At 38.9% G+C, this 20984-nt stretch overlaps 1 protein-coding gene across 3 annotated transcripts in view; it reads left to right on the top strand.

The window, feature by feature from the left end:
• The window catches only part of LOC138372410 (methyltransferase-like protein 27), a 222129-nt gene that overhangs the window by 135047 nt on the left and 66098 nt on the right, over positions 1-20984 (top strand). Inside the window, exon 1 of one of the 3 annotated variants that reach the window (XM_069337888.1) lies at positions 19114-20059. The exons of the other annotated variants lie outside the window; for them this stretch is intronic. Within the exon in view, the coding sequence (XP_069193989.1) occupies positions 19819-20059 (241 nt within the window). The 5' untranslated portion in view covers positions 19114-19818. Of the gene's footprint in view, positions 1-19113; positions 20060-20984 lie in introns of those variants that run through there. 3 annotated transcript variants of the gene reach the window in all.

Genomic DNA, 20984 nt, shown 5'->3' with positions numbered 1-20984 from the left:
CTAAACTCCAGGGCTCCCTAAGGTTGCATTTTGTTACGTGGACCATCTAAATACGCTCCTCACCCGACTATTAACCACTGACATTGTGCAGGGCGCCTTAAATTGCTGGATCGTGGATGTGCAGAGTGCCATTAGGCGATCGTAGGTACATTGTAGGAATCAAATCTAGCATATGATCACTTGGGTACGAGATATAGGCCTCAGGCCTCCAATGAGCGCCTACCAATTTTTTTTCATTCCCAGCACGCCCCACAGCAGTGGGGAGTCTGTTTACCAATGTACCTTTGGATGAAACAATTGGGATGATAGTGGACAGAGTGTATCGTGATCCAGCTTGTACTCCTCTTGACATTCCAGAAAAATTACTAAGAAAGCTACTCCAAGCCTGCACTTAAGAGACACTCTTCTTTTTGAGTCCAGATGGGCACATGTATAAGCAAGTAGATGGGGTCGCCATGGGTTCTTCCCTAGGTGTCCTGTTTGCCAACTTCTACATGGGTACCATCGAGCAGAATGTCATAGTTGACATGGACTTGAAACCCGCCATATACTGCAGGTATGCTGACGATATTTTTATGCAGGTACTTTATGCCAGACGTCTGCAGCAGCTGAAGGAGGCATTCGAGCAGAATTTTTGTGTTAAGTTTCACTTACGAGATGGAGAATGATGGGAAGCTGCCCTTTAATTGTAACAGTCACGGAAAGGAACGAAGGCTTGCACACTGCAGTCTACACTAAGGAAACAAACATAGGAATGGGCCTCACTGCCAATAGAGACTGCCCAGACAGGTACAAGAGGAGTGTTGTCAACACTTACGTCGACCGGGCTCTCAGTCACAGCTCAGGATGGAAGCAAGTCGATGAAGAACTGTGTAGGGTAAGGCAGGTCCTAGTCAACAATTGCTTCTCTAACGCTTATGTTGAAGACGTCATAAAAAGAAGGGTGAAACGCCATGCAACCTCTGAATAGTCAACTAGCACAACACTTGTACCCTCTATTAGACTGGTTTACAGGAACTTCTTTTCGACGGTTCACAAGATCGCGGAAAGGGTCCTGAAAGATATTATTAATAGGATAGTTATCCGTACAGACAAAAGTCAGAAAATACAATTGACAATTTACTAAGAAAACAAAAAAAACAGCCAACCTACTCATGAAAAACTTCCAAAACAACAAACAGAACGCCTTGAAGGAAACCAACGTCATGAATGCCTTCCCATGCCCACCAGTGTTGGAAATTTCCAACACTGACTCATTACCATTGTATTATAATACATCATTATTGTATAACTAATTAAAGTAGTTATTAATTCCACTAACGGTAGTGTTAACATAAATTAATATTTCTTTATATGAGCATATTGCTAATATTCTCACAACATCGAGAGGCAGGACTGCGTCAGATAATGTCCATTTAAACATATTTATTCCTAATATGTTAGAGAATTGAATGTGGTTCTCTAAAATTATCAGTATTCCATACAATAATTAACTACGGATAATATAGCTCCCAAAAATCCAAAACAGAGAGTTATTAACTGAGATTATTATCAAGTAACAGTTTTATCTGTTAGGTACGAATGCTATGGAGGAAATAAAATTATCTCCATTTCTCGATTAACACCATTTAACGAGAATATATTATTTAATTCCCTATAATTGCAACCCGGCTCTCATTAAGGCATTACATCAGTAATTACATGGAAAAAGAATTATCCATGATTATTAATTTCTGTTGTGAATGCGAGAGACGAGTTGAGGGAGGAAGGCGGAAAGACGCCATTCTTGCGTTAGCCACTGGCTGATCAAGCGACGCCAACAATCACATCGTGCATTCCAGGAGAGTCGAATTTACATCAATTCTACGTTAGGCCCTTGCAGTTAATCGGCCTAGGAGCGTGCAATTGCTCCAGTAGCAATCTGTGATTGCATTGGTGGACAACCAGCAGGTTAAGTGCCCTAGTATTAGTTATATCTTGAGATCTCTACATATATCTTTTTACTGTGCACTGTCCATCGTTATACCACGCGACCTCCCCAAACAATAAGTACGTCTATAAGGAATTAATTTCATTCCTTCTATGGCATAGTGAGGATACTAGATATTAGGTGTAAACAATTAGTATATTCAGTTGAAATTTCAACTTGTGTTGTAAGCGGTCGTGGTCTTCATGTTCCCACGCCATGCTCGAGCTCACGAGTTGCAGCAAGTAGCAGACGACGCCATTGCACCTATACCTCTCCATTCACTATTACAGCTAAGCAGCTGAACCCTTTTTTATTATTTTTTTGATTGAGAAAATTCTAGAATCGATTATCAGTCGAAGACATTTAGTTTATTTGATTTGAGATATCTAACGTAATATGTTAGCCTCATAAAAGTCAAATGAGAATAATTTCTTGGTTAATCAACCTATAATCTTTTTACAATTAATCAATTTATCTAATGTTTCTTAATATAGTATTTAGTAGAATTTACTAAATTTTTATTCGAGGAAGAACCAGCCTCGATGAAGCGTACTGGGAGTAGATTACTTCTGGTATTAACCCCCAATTTTGTGAAGGATGGAAAGTTTATTCTCGATCATTAATATTATACAGCCCATTGAAGTTTAAAGAATAATCTTTAATAGTTTCTTATCCATAGGCACTGGTGTTTCAGTCCTTATCATTTAACTTTATCTGTTTCCCTTTTCAGTCAAAATAGGGTAGTCCTTCGATTAATTCAAATTAATCTATTAATTAAATATCACTCAATTAATAGAGAGTAAGCTTTCTTCCCAACACAAAAAATATGGTCCTTCAAACCGGATGTATTACAATTAATACCATAATCATAACTAATTACTGTGTGTTGTAATCTAGGCTAACCACATTTTATTAATTGTGGCTACCGGCAGTGTACCACATAGGTCAGCCTAATACACACCAATTTATTTGCTGCTTATACCTCATGTATAAAGTAGCACCAGTGGGACACAGTTAATTACCCACAACACTCAGACTTATACCTCAAACTGAGGTAAGAATTTTCAGGTCACCAGGAGCAACAGCTCACAATTTCTATAATAACTCCACATTAACACCTGCGTTAGAGTGGCCTCACCATCTAACTATTATTTATTTAGGTGGTAATGACATCCATCCTACTAAACACCCCACTGAAGTAATTAATCACCTTAAAACAATAATTTCCTCATTTAAACTTGTTAGCAGTTCAGTAGTGTTCACGTTGGTGGAACCTCTCCAACTAAGCAATAATAATCGTTGGGGAGTGAGTCCAGAATATTACCAAAGGGCTGACAAATATATAAACTTTCGGTTAAGGAAGAGAGTACGATTGGATGCCACTTACATTCAATTTACAGCCAGACCATACAGGCAAAACCTGGCAAGAGATGGTGTACACCTGTCAGGTGAGGCTAGGTCACATGTAGTTGACATGTTGGTCAACACAATCAACCACCATAAAAGGCTGCGGCTAGCAAGCCAAAATTAACTGTACATATTTGTATTTTCGCGTGTGTGTGCAAGTGCACATTTATATAAACTATAAAATCTAAAAAACCCAAAACACAGCACAACTATATATTCACATTATTGCACCACAAATTAATTTATGCCAACCTTTATTAGGTAGGAATTTAGGCTGTGATTGTGCTGAGTTTTGCACAAATTCAGACTAAATAATTTAGTAGTTTCTTATGTAGATATTCTTTCAACTAGTCTTAGACTAGTCAGTAGTGCATACATTATTCATTCTTGTGCTGATCCTACCAAGGGTGGGATTCAAACTTTATAGTAACTCTGATTAGAGTATATGCATATTAATTAATTTGTGTATCCATTATTTGTGTGTATGAATTTTGAGTGCTGCTGAATGATCACTATTACATTTAATGGTGATAAAGAAGAGCTAGCCAGAAGAAAGTTAATGGTGACATTCAAGCACTGCTCAAAATCCTTAGCTACTTATTGTTAGGTAGGTACATTTAACCTCGAGTGAGGCAGAGTGTAATTTAGCCAGATTAATTTAGGCTATATTCAATATTATTTGTCGACTAATGAGCAAGTACCCCAGCTTCATTAGTAATACTTATTCAAGTCCTATGAAACTTGGACTGAAAGCAACCATGGCTACTCCTGAACAGTTAAGGAGAACCTATATTGGCCTTAAAGGTCATTTAACCAGACTGATTAATAAGTCTGATACTTTGTCTAAAGCCACTCCCATTGATTACTATCAATTAGAAACATCATTGAGAGTAGCTGATCTCAAATTTGATCAAGTCAGATCTACAATCCAGTCTTATCTCAACCTACTGAATGCAACTGCAACTGATCCTGATGAAATAGATCAAATTCTAGCAGAAAATTCCTAGTATGAAGATGAGAATCAAGATAAACATGATGTACTATCCAATATAGTAAAACAATATAAATCCAATGCAAATAATACTGTCTCAATCCAGTAATCAATTACCTGAGGTTCGACTTACCTACATTTACAGGGCTGGATGAAGAAAATTGGGACACATTTTGGACTTCATTTGAAGTTCATATACATAACAAATCTTCTCTTGACAGAGTTTCTAAATTCTCTTACCTGATTAGTCTTCTCAAAGGGGAGGCTAAAAAGGTCATAAATAACCTAGCTCTCACTGAGAGCAATTATGAGGAAGCTATAAAACTACTAAAGTTGAACTAATGCAACAAGGAGTTGAGTATAGCTAACCCTTATTACCAGTTACTGGATCTGAATGCACCAAGTAACCGACCAGACTCACTTCAAAGCTTCAGGCTAGAAGTAGAGTCTCTAGTGAAGGCCTTAGGTACTAAAGTTTATGTACCAGCCTCAAAATGGTCAATTAAGTTACTTTTACAGAGGAAATTATCTCAAAATACAGTGGTACCTCGCATAACGATTGCCCCAAAAGACGAATATTTTGGGTAACGAACGGCCTGATCGGCGTCAAATCGTCCCGTATGACGAACGCTGGTTTGTGTAACGTCAACACCACATGGTGGGGTCGCGCTGCTTCTTGCACATTCTTAGATGCCTCCGACGATGCACATAAATTATGTTGTTCTTGTTTAATGATGCTAATGATGCTGGGATATAAAAGGGTGACTACTGAGATGTTGCAAAGCATTGACGTTTTTGTAGGAAAAATGAAATGAAATGTCTGATATACAACAAATGTAAAAAAAGTTCGTTCGGTGTTCGGCAGGTAGGCTGCTCCATTATAACACTCTTTGTTTCAAATGTGTTCCATTTGTTTTTTATTTGTCATTTACGTCTCAATAATGGAGAAGCCTACCTTACATACACTGAATAAACCATTATGACATTTTCCTTTCTTCAAATGTGTTCAATATTTATTTTTCATTTGTCTTATAGCAAAAGGTTCGTTCGGTGGTCGGCAGGTAGGCTGCTCCATGTTTCTTACATACAAAAAACGAAAATAATAAAAAAAATGAAGAATTTTGAAAACCAGTACAAATGTCAAAAAGGTTCGTTCCGTGGTCTACAGGTCGGCTGCTCCATGTTTCTTTAAAAAAAAAAAAGAAACGAAAAATAAAAGAACTGTTGAAACAATTTGAAAAATGGACAAATGTCATAAAGGTTCGTTCAGTGTTTGTCGGGTAGGCTGCTCCATTATTGAGACGTAAGTGACAAATACAAAACAAATGGAACACATTTGAAACAAAGATTGTCATACTGGAGCAGCCTACCCAACAAACACTGAACGAACCTTTTGCTATAACGAATATGAAAGACAAGGGCTGCTGGCTGGGTTAGTAGTGCGTGAGCAACCATTTGTGGCACACGCGCCTCTGGCTCTCAACCACCTGTCCCACACGGTGTTGAAAGACTGTGCTCAGTCAGTGCAATTCAGACCCTATTGTTTGAAGAACATAAGGGTCATAACATTGGTGAAGCTAGGCATAATAAGGGCTTAACACAACGGTCGGATGCCAGTGATACAGCACCTATGAGGATGATACAGCGAGCGTATCCAGGTGTAGCTCTGAGCCCCACCCTTGCCATCTGAAATGTATATAGATGATACATAGATGAATCGTTTTCTGCGTTCAGTGATGATGCATCTGATACAAGTAGCATAGATTAACAGTGTTAGCGGCTTCCATGGTGGTGATATTCATTGATATTTTCAAGAATACCTGAATCTTTTCCTGACTGATGGACACTCTTTGAGGCTAGCTGAATCTCTTCCTGACTGATGGACACTCTTTGAGGCTAGCTGAATCTCTTCCTGTGTGGGACCTTACAAAGAGATTTTTTCAAGACTACCTTACAAATTGAGCTTTTCCTATAATCGTTTCAATACTACTTTATGCTTTACGAGCTTGGCTACATACCACCTACAAGTACTAAAGCCAAGGGTGCATGCGAGTGCGTTATTTGCAAGCACACAGAACGATGAAACGGGAAACAAAAATCTATCTGTAGCTGGTGCAAGAAGAGCAAAGTCGCGCTGTGTACCATGGACTACTTCGTTGACTATTATGCACCTCCAAAGTACTGAGTGTGTAATACAGTGTGTTACTGTGTAAATAGTATATGAAACTGTACATATTGTAATATTAGTGAATTTTTACCACGTAATATTGTGACAATAAACATTTATTGTGGACACATTTATTCGTTTGCCTTGTTCGGGTAGAATGTACACTCAGTAGTCGCTTCTGTATATATTTATTGACTGAGATAGCAAGGTAAATATCTGCCTAGCCGAGGTCCTTCTACTCTGAGTCTGTGAGGATAACTAAGGCTGCTGGGAGCAAGCTTGATGCTCCTCTGTCTGGCATGACGTCAGAGGCCTACTTGCCTGTGATTGGTTACATTTCAACTGACAGAATTTTGAGTATAACACCGCTCGGACACGCTACCAAGTCGACGTCCCTTGTCGACAAGCTCTGGCTAGCTGTATAGTTACAATGATACTGAAAAGGACCTCGGTGGCATTCAATAATGGCTTACATGTGAAATTTGCATAATAAAACATTGAAAGAAGATCAGGTGTGCGTAATACTAACAACTCGGCATATATGCACCAAAAAAAAAAAAATTCATCATAATAGGTGAAAATCATGGTAACAATGCTTTGATTAAACCAGAGTATTAAGAACATGTGTATGTCTACTGATCAGATATGAACAATACAACTCAAGGTATTGCCTAAACAAAATTATTAACATGTGTCAATGGCATGTGCTTGAAAACCATACAAAATTAAACAATTATTGCATTAATGGAACAAAGTTTTGACCTAACAACCACAATTGAATTTCAAGATAGATAATTATTATTTTTTTTTTTTTTTTCTCTCTTTTTTTTTTTTTTTTTGAAATAATACAATATATTTACAAGACCAATGTACAATATATATAATGTGCAATATATTTACAAGCATATACAAGACCTGGATCAAGAAGACTAACATCTGCGTGATAGCAGTCAGGATTCACTGGCCTCAATGTGGTTGCTAGAACAATAATAACTCTTATGACAAGCACTGTAAAAATACAAATGGTAGTAGACTTAACAATGGCATCTAATTCATAACAAAATAAAGTTGAGAAAAACTATACATTATATATAATGGTAATAATAAGACACATGTGGTAGAAATACTGCAAATGACATTTTTTTTTTTTTTTTTCAAAACAAACAGAATAACTGCAGAGTGCATTCAATTATAAATTCTGCGGATATCTACACCTAGCTCATCCAGAGCACTATACAACTCTGGCTCTGACTGAAGGTCCGGAACAGGTGAAACTTCATGCGACAAACTATCATCTTGAGAGATATCCTCGTTAACATCTAGCCAATGGACATGTGGTGAGTGCACTGTTGAAAGAGAGGTCTAGATCTAAGATTATAATTGCTAGTATGGGGTTGCTGAACATCCAGTGGTCTGTCAACCACAGAAGGTGGTGTCCGAGTAGGAGTATCTGTCTGGGTAAGTTCATTGTCATCTTCCTCATCAGTCTCGTCAACAGTCATTTTAGCTAACTTCATGTGGTCTAAATGTTCATTTATATACTCTCCTGTTAACAAGTTCTTAAGTCTGTATTTGTTACCTTTAATAAGCTCGATTACCTTATATGGACCCAAAAATTTCTTAGTTAACTTGTACATAGGACCAGACCTGTGTTGGTTAAGTATCATTACTACAGATCCAATAGTTATTTTACTGGGTTTAGCTCGTGCATTCCTTGCTAGAGTGAACTCGGCTGTTGCTTTGGACAGTTGTTCTCGTATTTTCTTGAATACTAGTTGCATTTGTCTACGCTTCACTTGAGCAAAATCATCTACGTTATATAAGGGAGTAGGAGGTACGTTAATCAATTCATTAGGGAGGATCTTATCTGTACCATAAAGAATAGCGTGAGGTGTGTCACCAGTAGAAACATTAATTGAAGAATTTATAGCACACTGAATTAAGGGTATAAAATCATCCCAATTGTTGTTATCAAAATTCAACGTGACTCTCAAGGCATCTAACACTTTCCTGTTAGTACGTTCAGCTAGTCCATTACTTGCCGGATGATAAGGCATGATGCTACATTTTTTGATGTTATATAAATCACACAAGCTAGTTAGAATACTATTACTGAATTCTGGACCATTATCTGAAAGGATTACTTTAGGCATACTATATCTACAAATTATTTGGTCATGGAATGCGCTGGCTATGGTTTCTGCTGTTTTGTTCGGGATAGGAACTAGTTCGCAAAACCGTGAAAAATTATCGACCATTACAAGCAAATGTTTGTTCCCTTTCTCTGTTTCCGCAAAATTTGTCAATAAATCCATCGATATTCGTTCCCAAGGAGCTTTAGTTGCTGGGTACACCTGAATTGGATTAGGTCCTGAAACATGTCCCTTGTGCTGTAAACAAGTTAAACATCTGTCAACATAATGAGCAATCTCCTTAGCCATTTTTGGCCAAAAATATTTCAATCGACCTTGTTGGAGTGTACGATCCTTTCCTGGATGTGCACTTGCAGGAGCATCATGGATAATTTTTAACACAGTTGGTACCAAGACAGCTGGAACAACTAACTGACAACATTTCCTCGAGGCTGTCCCTAGCTTTACTACTCTACACAGTAAATTGTCCAACATAACTAGTTCTTTCAATGGTACTGGCGGTTTATGAATCGGGCGAGTGTCTTGCTTAGTCAAAAATTTAATGACGGGTGCCCATATGGGGTCTTGTCTTTGTTCCGTTTCTACTACTGTAGCATCTAATGCTGGGTAATTTAACTGAATCGCAGCTACGTGTCGAGAAAACGCATCGGCTACAACATTTTGCTTTCCTGGAATATAACCAAATCTGGGATTGAATTCTTGAATTGTGAGCAAATATCTAGCAAACTTTCCAACTGGATTCTTATTTTTGAACAAGGGAATTAATGGTTGGTGATCTGTAAGAACATGAACTGGGTAATTATAAATTGTATCCTTGAAATGTTTAAGTGCCCAGACAACTGCCAAGGCTTCTCGTTCTGTTGCACTATAATTTTTCTCTTCTTTGGATAATGTACGGCTAGCATAAGCTATTGCGTGATCTCTGTGACCTTCTGTTTGAAGTAATGCAGCACCTAGACCTATGTCACTAGCATCTGTAACCAACGTAAAAGGTTTAGAAAAATCTGGGTACCTAAGGACAGGTGACGAAATCAAGGCTGCTTTGAGTTTTTTGAATGACTGATCCTGGGCCTCTCCCCAAACAAAGGGTTCATCTTTTCTTTGCAACTTGTAAAGCGGAGCGGCTATAATAGAGAATCCAGCAATAAATGAATGATAAAATCCTACAAGACCTGTGAACTGTCTTACGGCCTCTGCGGTACGAGGTGTTGGAAAATCACGGGCAGCAATAATTTTTGATTCATTCAATGTAATACCTGAAGGTGTAACTGTATGACCTAGGAAATTAATCTTTTGCTTTAAAAATGAACATTTTGCAAGCTTTATTTTTAAATTAGCTTCAGCGAGCTTTGCAAGTACCTTTTCAAGGTTCTGGAAATGAGTCTGAACATCTTGCGACATGATTATGAGATCATCAAGGTAAACTGGAAGCGTACTTCCTATCAGTCTACGAAATAGATTTGTCATGAGCCGTGAAAAGGTTATTGGACTACTACGCAAACCAAACGGCATTCTTTTGAAATGAAAATGACCATTGGGAGTACTAAAGGCTGTCAATTGTTTACTTTCCTCATCAAGGGGGATTTGCCAGAATCCCTGCAACAAATCTAACGTTGAGAATACTTTGTTTCGACCAATACTTTGCAACAAATCATTTAGAACTGGAAGTGGGAAACGATCAGGTATTGTTACTCTGTTAAGCTTGCGATAATCGATTACAGGTCTCCAAGTCCCATCTCGCTTTGGTACAAGAATCAATGGAGCGTTCCATGGCGAATTACTTGATTCAATTACATCACTCTGTAACATTTCCTCTACAAGTCTATCTGCTTCTGCTCTCTGAGAATGGGGAAGACGGTAAGCTGGTACATAAATAGGCGTAGTTCCTTGTTCAAGGGGAATTTTATGTGTAATGAGAGGAGTGAGACCTAATTTTTCTCCTGGTAGAGCAACAACAGCTCTATTCTTGTTCAAAATTTTCAAAAGCTGAGCCACAGAGTCAGGAAAATCAGTAGGACTGAGGTGTTGCGCTTGCACCTCTGGCTGAGATCCCTGTTCTCCTGGTGTGAGTGTACAAACAGTATGATCCATGGAGACATCATCCACAACTCGCACCGGTAACGAGTAATGGGCAAAATCTACAACATGGGTACCAGACTGGAGATGGATATCGGCATTACTTGTGTTTGCGATAAAAAGTGTGACAGTACCATCCTGCACTGTGTGCCAGGAGGGTTCAACAAATGTACCATTCACTTTACATGTTTCACTTTCCGCAATCACATCCGACAACTCAGGCACTCCCTGAACCTTAACTCTTATTCTGGTGAGAGAATGAGGGTGTAGCACAGTGTCAGTAGCCATGGAACCACTGACTTCAGAGATGGAAGCTGCCAGGCGAGCGAGACAACGAGAATCCGTTAGGGCGTCCCCTTCCAGAAAGTCCCGATACTCATTCTCCTTAACAACTGCACAACTACTATGCTTCAATCGAGTGCCTGTTTTCTCAGGTATGCTACCACGACAATGATCTGACAAATCTACGCTAGCAAGGCGGGTGTCAACAAAATTAACGTAATCTGATTGAAGGTTGAACTCATGGCCCTGTCGATACATGCTACACAAAGGTATGACGTGGTCTTTGATACTTATGTTCCAACGATGGGGAAACAATGCAATATTTTCATCAATCATGGTGTACAGACCTAAGAGAATGTCTCCAGGAAAATGAATAATGTCAACAACTAAACATGTTATAGACAATGTGACATCATTGAACTTGAGTGGGAGGTCAATTTCACCCTGAACTTTTACTTTATTTCCTGAAATACCACTTAGAAAAGGTATGTGTGACTGTTTTAAAATAGTAGGGTGCATACTTTCAATGTCTCTAAGAGCTGAGGGCTTGACAATATTAATTTTTGCACCTGAGTCAAGAAAAACTTTTAAAACTCTACCATGTACAATGGCTGAGACAAGGGGACCATCACTTGAGACTGGACAAGTTACTATTTTTGACTTATGTTGTCTGGGATATCTGTGTCTTGTTTGTGTCAAATTTACTGTGGATCCGTCAACATCTACAACTGGTCTAGAGTCAGTGTCCTCCTCTGTCAAGTGTCCAAATCTATTTTGGGTAGCTACTGAATACACAGGGAGGGCACTAGGATTGGCTAGCTTGAATTGGTTAGCGGATGGCCTTGGGGGTTTCCCGACGACATGGAGTGAACATTCAGAGCTCCAGCATTCTGTGACTGAGCATTATAATTTGAAGTTGCATTATAGCTGGGCTGGGAGTTGTAATTACGAGAGTTCTGATAATGTCTTGGACGCTGTGAGCCTCGCCAAGACTGACCATGGGAGTTACGAGGTGGAGATGTCCTTTGCCTAGCTCTACAATCCGCAGTGTGGTGACCAACTTGTTTATGGTACGTGCAATATGGAAGCCTAGAATGATTAGATTGATGAGGGGGCCGAGAGAATTGTCTAGGAGGTGATGATCTAGGGGCGGACCAACAGTCCCTTGCAAGGTGGTGAACGTTGGCCTGGAGTAGTGGTTGATGGCAGGACCCCGGTCTGGCACAATATTTGATGCGTGGGTGGCAGGATGGCGGCTTATGGCGGTGGCGGTGGCGGCTGGAACACGAGGCGATGCTGGGTACTTGAACTTTTGTTTTCAGAAAAAAATTTCTGGGTCCCACTGCTGCTACCAGTATTCGTTTGCCTTGTTCGGGTAGAATGTACACTCAGTAGTCGCTTCTGTATATATTTATTGACTGAGATAGCAAGGTAAATATCTGCCTAGCCGAGGTCCTTCTACTCTGAGTCTGTGAGGATAACTGAGGCTGCTGGGAGCAAGCTTGATGCTCCTCTGTCTGGCATGACGTCAGAGGCCTACTTGCCTGTGATTGGTTACATTTCAACTGACAGAATTTTGAGTATAACACATTACTGACACATGTATCACAGTTTCATGGAAAAATATGAACATTCTACTGTATACATATTGTAAAGGTCACAAATATGCATCATATACGATAAAAGAAACAAATAAAACCGCATTGGAAATGCATAGAAAAAATATTTGAAAATATATTTGTGGCAACACGCGGTGCTTGAGTGGCTGCGCGACCGTGTCTGGGAGCTTCACACACGGGCGACCAGGCCCTGATGACGTCACAGCGCACCTTGTCCACGCCCTCACAGCCAAAGTAAGTGGAATTTGGTAATTATTTTTACATAGACATGTTCAGGGACGGTAATTTATCATTTTACAAAGAAAAATTATATTTTGGGGAACATTTGATGTCATGTACACTAGGGAAATTTCACAATAAACACAGTGTATCACACTGGTTACATGGGGGACACTCGTTTTGTATGACGTCCGTTTCACATGACGAACATGGAACGGATTAAATTCGTTATGCGAGGTACCACTGTATTTTAGCAGAAATCTGCTCACACTATAAAACCGAGTTTCACACTCGAGCAAATATTCAAGGGACTGAAAATAACGGTTAACAGGTTGAAAACTCATGATAAAATTAAACCTGAGTTTAAACAACCTAACCTTGACAACTCAGTCAAACCCAAATCGACTTTGAATAAATCCAATAAATTCAAACCTAAGACTGCTCCATCCACTGGGAAAAGGAGTGGTAGGGTAGGTATTTATTCTGTATCTCCCTCTGATGCTGCAACTGATGTGTTTACTAAAAGGACAAACTCAGCCATTGAGAGAAAGTGTCTGTTCTGTGAACAAGAACATGTCACCTACAAATGCAATCTTTATCCTAACTTTAATACCAGGATTAAACGGCTACAAGAATTACACAGGTGCACCAAGTGCATGGGTTCTCATGATCCCAGTAAATGTGTTGTGCATCTACGGTTGTGCAGTAGATGCAACAAAGGTGTACATCATTATGCCTTATGTAGGAAAACTTCCTCACAATCTGTGACACCTAGGGAGGATTCTATGAATTTTACCACAGTACAATACTGCAAGGTACTCCAAGAAATAAATGTACTTGCTACTGAGTCAGGCAATAATACTACTCTGCCTACGGCTCAACTCAAACTAATTGATAGGAAGTCTAGAGTTAACACTAGAGGTCTCTTTGATCAAGGATCACAGAAAACCTTCATCACACAACAATTAGTCGAGCAGTTAAAATTAAAACCTGCCAAAAGTGTGAGACTGAATATTTCTGGGTTCTTGACTAATAGTGGACCTTGTGAATACCAAGTAGTCAAGGTGTTAGTGAGACTTGGATCTTCCACTAGTCCAATACAAGCGGTAGTAGTAGATAAACTTCCTTCAGACCTGCAGGTCACAGGACTAGCTCGCACTGTGAGATATCTCAACCATAACCGCATGAGTCTAGCAGATCACAAAATAAATTCTGACTGCCTCACAGATGTTGGTATCCTAATAGGCACTGACTATTATTATAAATTTATAACAGGATGCACCAGACAACATGGAATGAATTTGTTATCTGCTGGAGGCAAATTGCTTACTGGACCGGTGCTTTTCCAACAAAAAAACAGCGTCAACTAACCAACAAACTAACAATTCAATAGTGTTATGACTATGACTAGGCTTCAATAGTGCACGACTAGGCTTGGAACAGTCACCCCTACATTTCAGAGAAATATCTGAAGATAATGAGTCTGATCCACCTGTATATCGTCTGTGAGATTTAGACACTTTAGGTATTGTCCCTGATAAACCAAGCCCTGATGATACGTGGACTTACCAGCAATATCTGGACACAGTTGTCTATAAAGACAAACAATACTGGGTGAGACTGCCATAGAAGTTGAATCAGCCACAACTTCCAGTTAATTATTTCATGGCAGCCTCTCAATTACAGTCTCAATTAATACGGCTGAAGAAACAGCCAGATAAATTGAACATGTATCATCAATTAATTCAACAACAACTCAACAGTAAATTTATCGAAGTTGTTGATAATGATGACCGAAAAACTGGTCACTAATTACCCCATCACGCTGTGGTGAAAGATTCATTGACAACACCAATACGTATCGTCTTCAACTGTAGTGCCAAAGTGAAGGCAAACGGCCTGTCCTTGAATGAATGTCTCCAAACGGGACCTAGCCTGACACAAAGGCTACATGACATATTGTTACGATTCTGCACTGGTATTTTCGCTTATACTGCTGATATCAGTAAAGCTTTCCTTAGAGTAGGCTTACAAGAGGAGGATCGTAATTACACCAAATTTCTCTGGATTAAGGTCCCACTGGATCCTGACAGTGATGTCGTAACCTATCGGTTTGCCTCTGTGCTATTCGGTGCGACTTCTTCACCGTTTCTACTTCAAGCCACATTAGATACACATTTGAAGAAGTCAAATAGCCCTTATAAAACGGAGATCAGTGACAACTTGTATGTCGATAATTTCCAGGGAACTACTAATGACAAATCCAAATTGGTAGAAATCTACCATGAGGCTAACCGTGAGTTACTAGGAGCCAATATGCCACTACAATCATGGGCCTCAAACAATAAATCATTAAACCAGATAATCGAGAAAGAATTTCCGGGTTATCAGGTGCCTAATCAATTAAAGGTTTTGGGCGTGGAATGGAACACAGGTACTGACGAGATGAATGTCAAGTCAGTACAAACCAATAATTCAACCGTTTCCATGAGAAAATTACTCTCGTATGTCAGTCAACCATATGACCCTTTGGGCTTACTTAGCCCCTATTTTAATAAGGGGCAAACTCCTCATGCAGGAATGCTGGCAGAAACATATGGGATGTGATGATCCGTTGCCAACTGAGTTGCAAGATAAATGGCAGATACTCACAACGGATTTCAATCAATTTGGTGTTTTGAAATTTCCTTGTAATGCTTCAGGACAAAACTTCCCCACAAATTTGCACGTCTTTTGTGATGCCTCTGGCAAAGCATATGGTGCTGCAGCCTATTTAGTCAATAGTGCACAATCATTTTTACTCACATCTAAAGCAAGAATTGCTTCAATCAAGAAGAGATCTTTACCTCAAATGGAGTTAACTGCATTGCTGGTGGGAGTACGATTGGCTCATTGCCTGACCAAGACACTCAATAATATCCACTTTGGTGAAATCGTAGTGTGGTCAGACAATGAGGCAGTCTTAAAATGGGTAAGAAATAACAACAATAAAACTCCCTGCATTAGTAATCGTGTTAGGGAAATTCATGAATTATCTGCTGGATATAAATTCAGACATGTCCCCACTAAGGACAATCCTGCAGATTACTTATCAAGAGGTTTAACATTAAAACAGCTAATCAAGTCTTCGATGTGGTTTAATGGACCTTCATAGTTTGTTAGTGGTCAGTGGCCCAAACAGAAACCACAAGTCATAGTGACCAGTATCACTATTCCCATGAAAGACCCAGAACCTCATCAAATCTCAGCTATTAATCCTCACAATTATTCCAACTTGAGTAAGTTATTAAGAGTGACAGCACATGTGTTTGACTTTCTTGCTAAGATAGGAATCAGGCATAAGTTTCCCAATCCTATCCTCTACTGGATCAAACGTGCACAACAAGAGACGTATGGAAGTGAATATGAAAATCTTCCAGATAAATTAACCAAGTCTCGAGGTATCTGCTATGATACCAACACTCATAATATATTAAGGTGTGGAGGACGTCTGCTTCATGTAGAAATTGATTTGGATACAAAGAATCCGATCCTTCTACCACGTCACCACATTATTACAAAATTTCTAGTTTACACCATCATCAATATGGTACTTTACATGGTGGAGTGTTAGACACTCTCACCGACTTGAGACAGAAATATTGGCTTCCCCAAGGTCGTTAAACTGTCAAATTACTCATTAAGTTCTGTGTAATCTGCAAAAGATACGACGCTCGAGTGTGTCCTTACCCAGGACCTCCACCACTCCCTAAGGAGAGAGTAGTCCATCTTCGTCCCTTTCAGGCCACTGGTGTCGATTACACAGGAGCCTTGCTTCGCACTGGCACTCCAGATAAGATACCAGTGAAAGCTTATATTTGCCTCTTCACGTGTGCAACCACACGAGGCGTACATCTAGAAGTGACTTCTGACATGAGCGCCGAAGCCTTCATTCAAGCTTTTCGTAAATTTGCAGCTCGCAGATCCTGTCTCAAACTAATGATATCCGAAAATGGTTCAAATTTTGTGGCAGGAGAAGCCTGCCTACGAGAGATATGGAATCATCCAGAAGTGCAGTCTGTCATGCAGAGACGACAATACCACTGGAAATTTATAGCTCCCAGAGCCCCCTGGCAAGGTGGGTTCTACGAACGTATGATAGGGACTGTCAAGAAATGTTTAAAAAAGACCTTACATCGACAGAAAATTAGTTTCTCTGAACTCCAAACACTCATCGTGGAAATTGAGGCGCGAGTCAACAATCGCCCATTAACTTACCTATCAGATGACTTGTCACAGAGAGAACCCCTGAGTCCCTCACATTTAATTCATGGAGGCCTGCTGAGCCCTCTGATACCTTTGGAAGGAGAGGATCCCATTGACCCTTCCCATATGACTAGGAGTGATTTAGTGGAAAGTTACCAACATCTCTCGAGAGAAATTGAAAGGTGGAATGAGGTGTGGACTCGAGAGTACCACAGCTCTACGAGAGTACCACTATGGAGCTTCGAGCCCCTATAATAAAGTTCAACTCAAACCAGGAGACCTAGTGTTGATTGACAGTGATGGATCCAGGTCAGAATGGCCTATAGGCAAAATTGTCTCTATCCACCCAGATCACCAAGGCATCCTGAGAGTAGTACGGGTTTTGTGCCAAGGCACTACTACCCTAAAAACATTAGAGAAGTTGGTACCTCTCAAATTAGCAGAATGAGAGTGTTTAACAGAACCAACTTCACCTACAGTTTCCAAGGACAACAATTCTGATCCACCGAGCACACGCCCACCTAGAGCAGCTGCTCAACAATGTAAATGGAAACTACAAGCCTATTATAGCTCTGACTAAAAGCAAATAATTTATCATCCAATTTGAGTAATCATGATGATGCTGTGTTGTGATGTCAAGTCAAATCAGTTACAAGTCACAATGGCCCAAGACATTCACCTCACAGTGGATTCTCAGTTACTTTAAATTGTATGATTTAATCATTAATTTGTTTGTGTAGGCTATCGACTATAACATTATTCCATCTAGAGCATCTATGAGTTTACAAAACTTTAAGACTTAGTAACATAACCGTTACACGTCATCGCGACACCAGTCATGGAGTACATTGTAGGCTTTAGTAGTTATTAACTTTAGATGATTCACAATTCCATGTTTTACATTTAACATGACTTAAAGTCTTATATGTCCTTGACAATTACGGGACATCTGTTATGTGTGTACTAACGTACTAACATTAATATTAACTTCGGGATAGGTACGTCAGTACTCAACATTGAACTGCGACCCGAGTTCCCCCCCCCCTTCCCCGGAGTTATGTTGGAAATTCCCAACACTGACACATTACCATTGTATTATAATTCATCATTATAGTATAGCTAATTAAAGTAGTTATTAATTCCACTAACAGTAGTGTTAACATAAATTAATATTTCTTTATCTGAGCATATTGCTAATATTCTCACGACATCGAGAGGCAGGATTGCGTCAAATAATGTCCATTTAAACATATTTATTCATACCTGTAATATGTTAGAGAATTGAATGTGGCTCTCTAAAATTATCAGTATTCCGTACAATAATTAACTACGGATAATATAGCTCCCAATAATCCAAAACCGAGAGTTATTACCTGAAATTATTATCTAGTAACAGTTTTATCTGTTAGGTACGAATGCTATGGAGGAAATAAAATTATCTCCATTTCTCGATTAACACCATTTAACGAGAATATGATATTATTTAATTCCCTATAATTGCAACCCGTCTCTCATTAACGCATTACATCAGTAATTACACAGAAAAGAATTATCCGTGATTATTAATTTTTGTTGTGAATGTGAGAGACGAGGTGAGGGAGGAAGGCAGAGAGACGCCATTCTTGCATTAGCCACTGGCTGATCAAGCGACGCCAACAATCACATCGTGCGTCCTAGGAGAGTCGAATTTGCATCAATTCTACGTTAGGCCCTTGCAGTTAATCGGCCTAGGAGCGTGCAATTGCTCCAGTAGCAATCTGTGATTGCTTCGGTGGACAACCAGCAGGTTAAGTGCCCTAGTATTAATTATATCTTGAGATCTCTACATATATCTTTTTACTGTGCACTGTCCATCGTTATGCCACGCGACCTCCCCAAACAATAAGTACGTCCATAAGGAATTAATTTCATTCCTTCTATGGCATAGTGAGGATACTAAATAGTAGGTGTAAACAATTAGTATATTCAGTTGAAATTTCAGCTTGTGTTGTAAGCGGTCGTGGTCTTTATGTTCCCACGCCAAGCTCGAGCTCACGTGTTGCAGCAAGTAGCAGACGACGCCATTGCACCTATACCTCTCCGTTCACTATTACAGCTAAGCAGCTGAACCCTTTTCTATTATTTCTTTGATTGAGAAAATTCTAGAATCGATTGTCAGTCGAAGACATTTAGTTTATTTGATTTATGATATCTAACGTAATATGTTAGCCTCATAAAAGTCAAATGAGAATAATTTCTTGGTTAATCAACCTATAATCTTTTTACAATTAATCAATTTATCTAATGTTTCTTAATATAGTATTTAGTAGAATTTACTAAATTTTTATTCGAGGAAGAACCAGCCTCGATGAAGCGTACTGGGAGTAGATTACTTCTGGTATTAACCCCCAATTTTGTGAAGGACAGAAAGTTTATTCTCGAACATTAATATTATACAGCCCATTGAAGTTTAAAGAATAATCTTTAATAGTTTCTTATCCATAGGCACTGGTGTTGCAGTCCTTATCATTTAACTTTATCTGTTTCCCTTTTCAGTCAAAATAGGGTGGTCTTTCGATTAATTCAAATTAATCTATTAATTAAATATCACTCAATTAATAGAGAGTAAGCTTTCTTCTCAACAGATACTGTAAGCCCCAAAGATCTCAGTATTAGGCAAGACAACAACGTCTCTTTTTAGGCGATTAACAATGCACAAACAACAGGGCTCCATCAAGGAACATATAATCTCTTCTCACAACCAGATCATCCTCAGAGAAATCTTAACAAGCAACACAGAAATCCTCGATAGATACAGCGATAGCAGGAGACCCATCATCAGCGAGGCACTACACATGAAAAAGTCACCAACAGTAATAAAAAGCAAATTAACGCATAACTATATTCTACCCACTTCAAGACCCCGAACCAACATAGAAGCAGCAAAAGAAAGTATGGGCCAATTAGCCTTCTGTAGTTGCTTCCATTCTTATGTTTTCATACCCAATTTATACTAATTGATTCGTGTTGACTAAACCGCACACTAGAAAGTGAAGGGACTACGACGTTTCGGTCCGTTCTGGACCATTCTCAAGTCGATTGTGACTCAGGTCATTCACAATCGACTTGAGAATGGTCCAGGACAGACCGAAACGTCATCGTCCCTTCACTTTCGAGTGTGGTTTGGTCAACATATTTCAGCCACGTTATTGTGACTCCTGGACTGCATAATTGATTCGTATTCTGTCACCCCACCCAAAACTATCGTGTCATATCACCTCTCCCAGACAAATAAAAGCATGATGTATGTTATATGTAAACCAAGTTTTTGAAAATGTAAGAAGCCTTACGAAACGCTTCTTGGCATCAGACCAAAAATAAAAATCTATAAAACATGAATTATGGAGAGTTAATTTTTCAATTACTGTCCACAGTGAAGAAAAACGAAAATATATTATTATATATATAATATAAAAGATATTGAGAAGATTTGTGTTAGAATTATTAATCTTAGCATTTCGATCATATTCAACAACATATGTTTACAAGAAAGACTGCTACCAATATATATATATATATATATATATATATATATATATATATATATATATATATATATATATATATATATATATATATATATATATATATATATATATATATATATGTGTATATCACGAAAATAAACACGTGATTAAGAATGTGACAATGTCAGACCACGAAGGAAAAATGAAACAGGAAATTTCCTTAAGTACTTTCGTATATTAAATACATCTTCAGAAGATACATCTTCAGAATACCTTCTGAAGATGTATTTAATATACGAAAGTACTTAAGGAAATTTCCTGTTTCATTTTTCCTTCGTGGTCTGACATTG

This window comes from Procambarus clarkii, chromosome 38 (assembly GCF_040958095.1).
Source record: "Procambarus clarkii isolate CNS0578487 chromosome 38, FALCON_Pclarkii_2.0, whole genome shotgun sequence".
NCBI lineage: Eukaryota > Metazoa > Arthropoda > Malacostraca > Decapoda > Cambaridae > Procambarus > Procambarus clarkii.
This window is presented reverse-complemented; position numbering and strand designations above follow the sequence as displayed.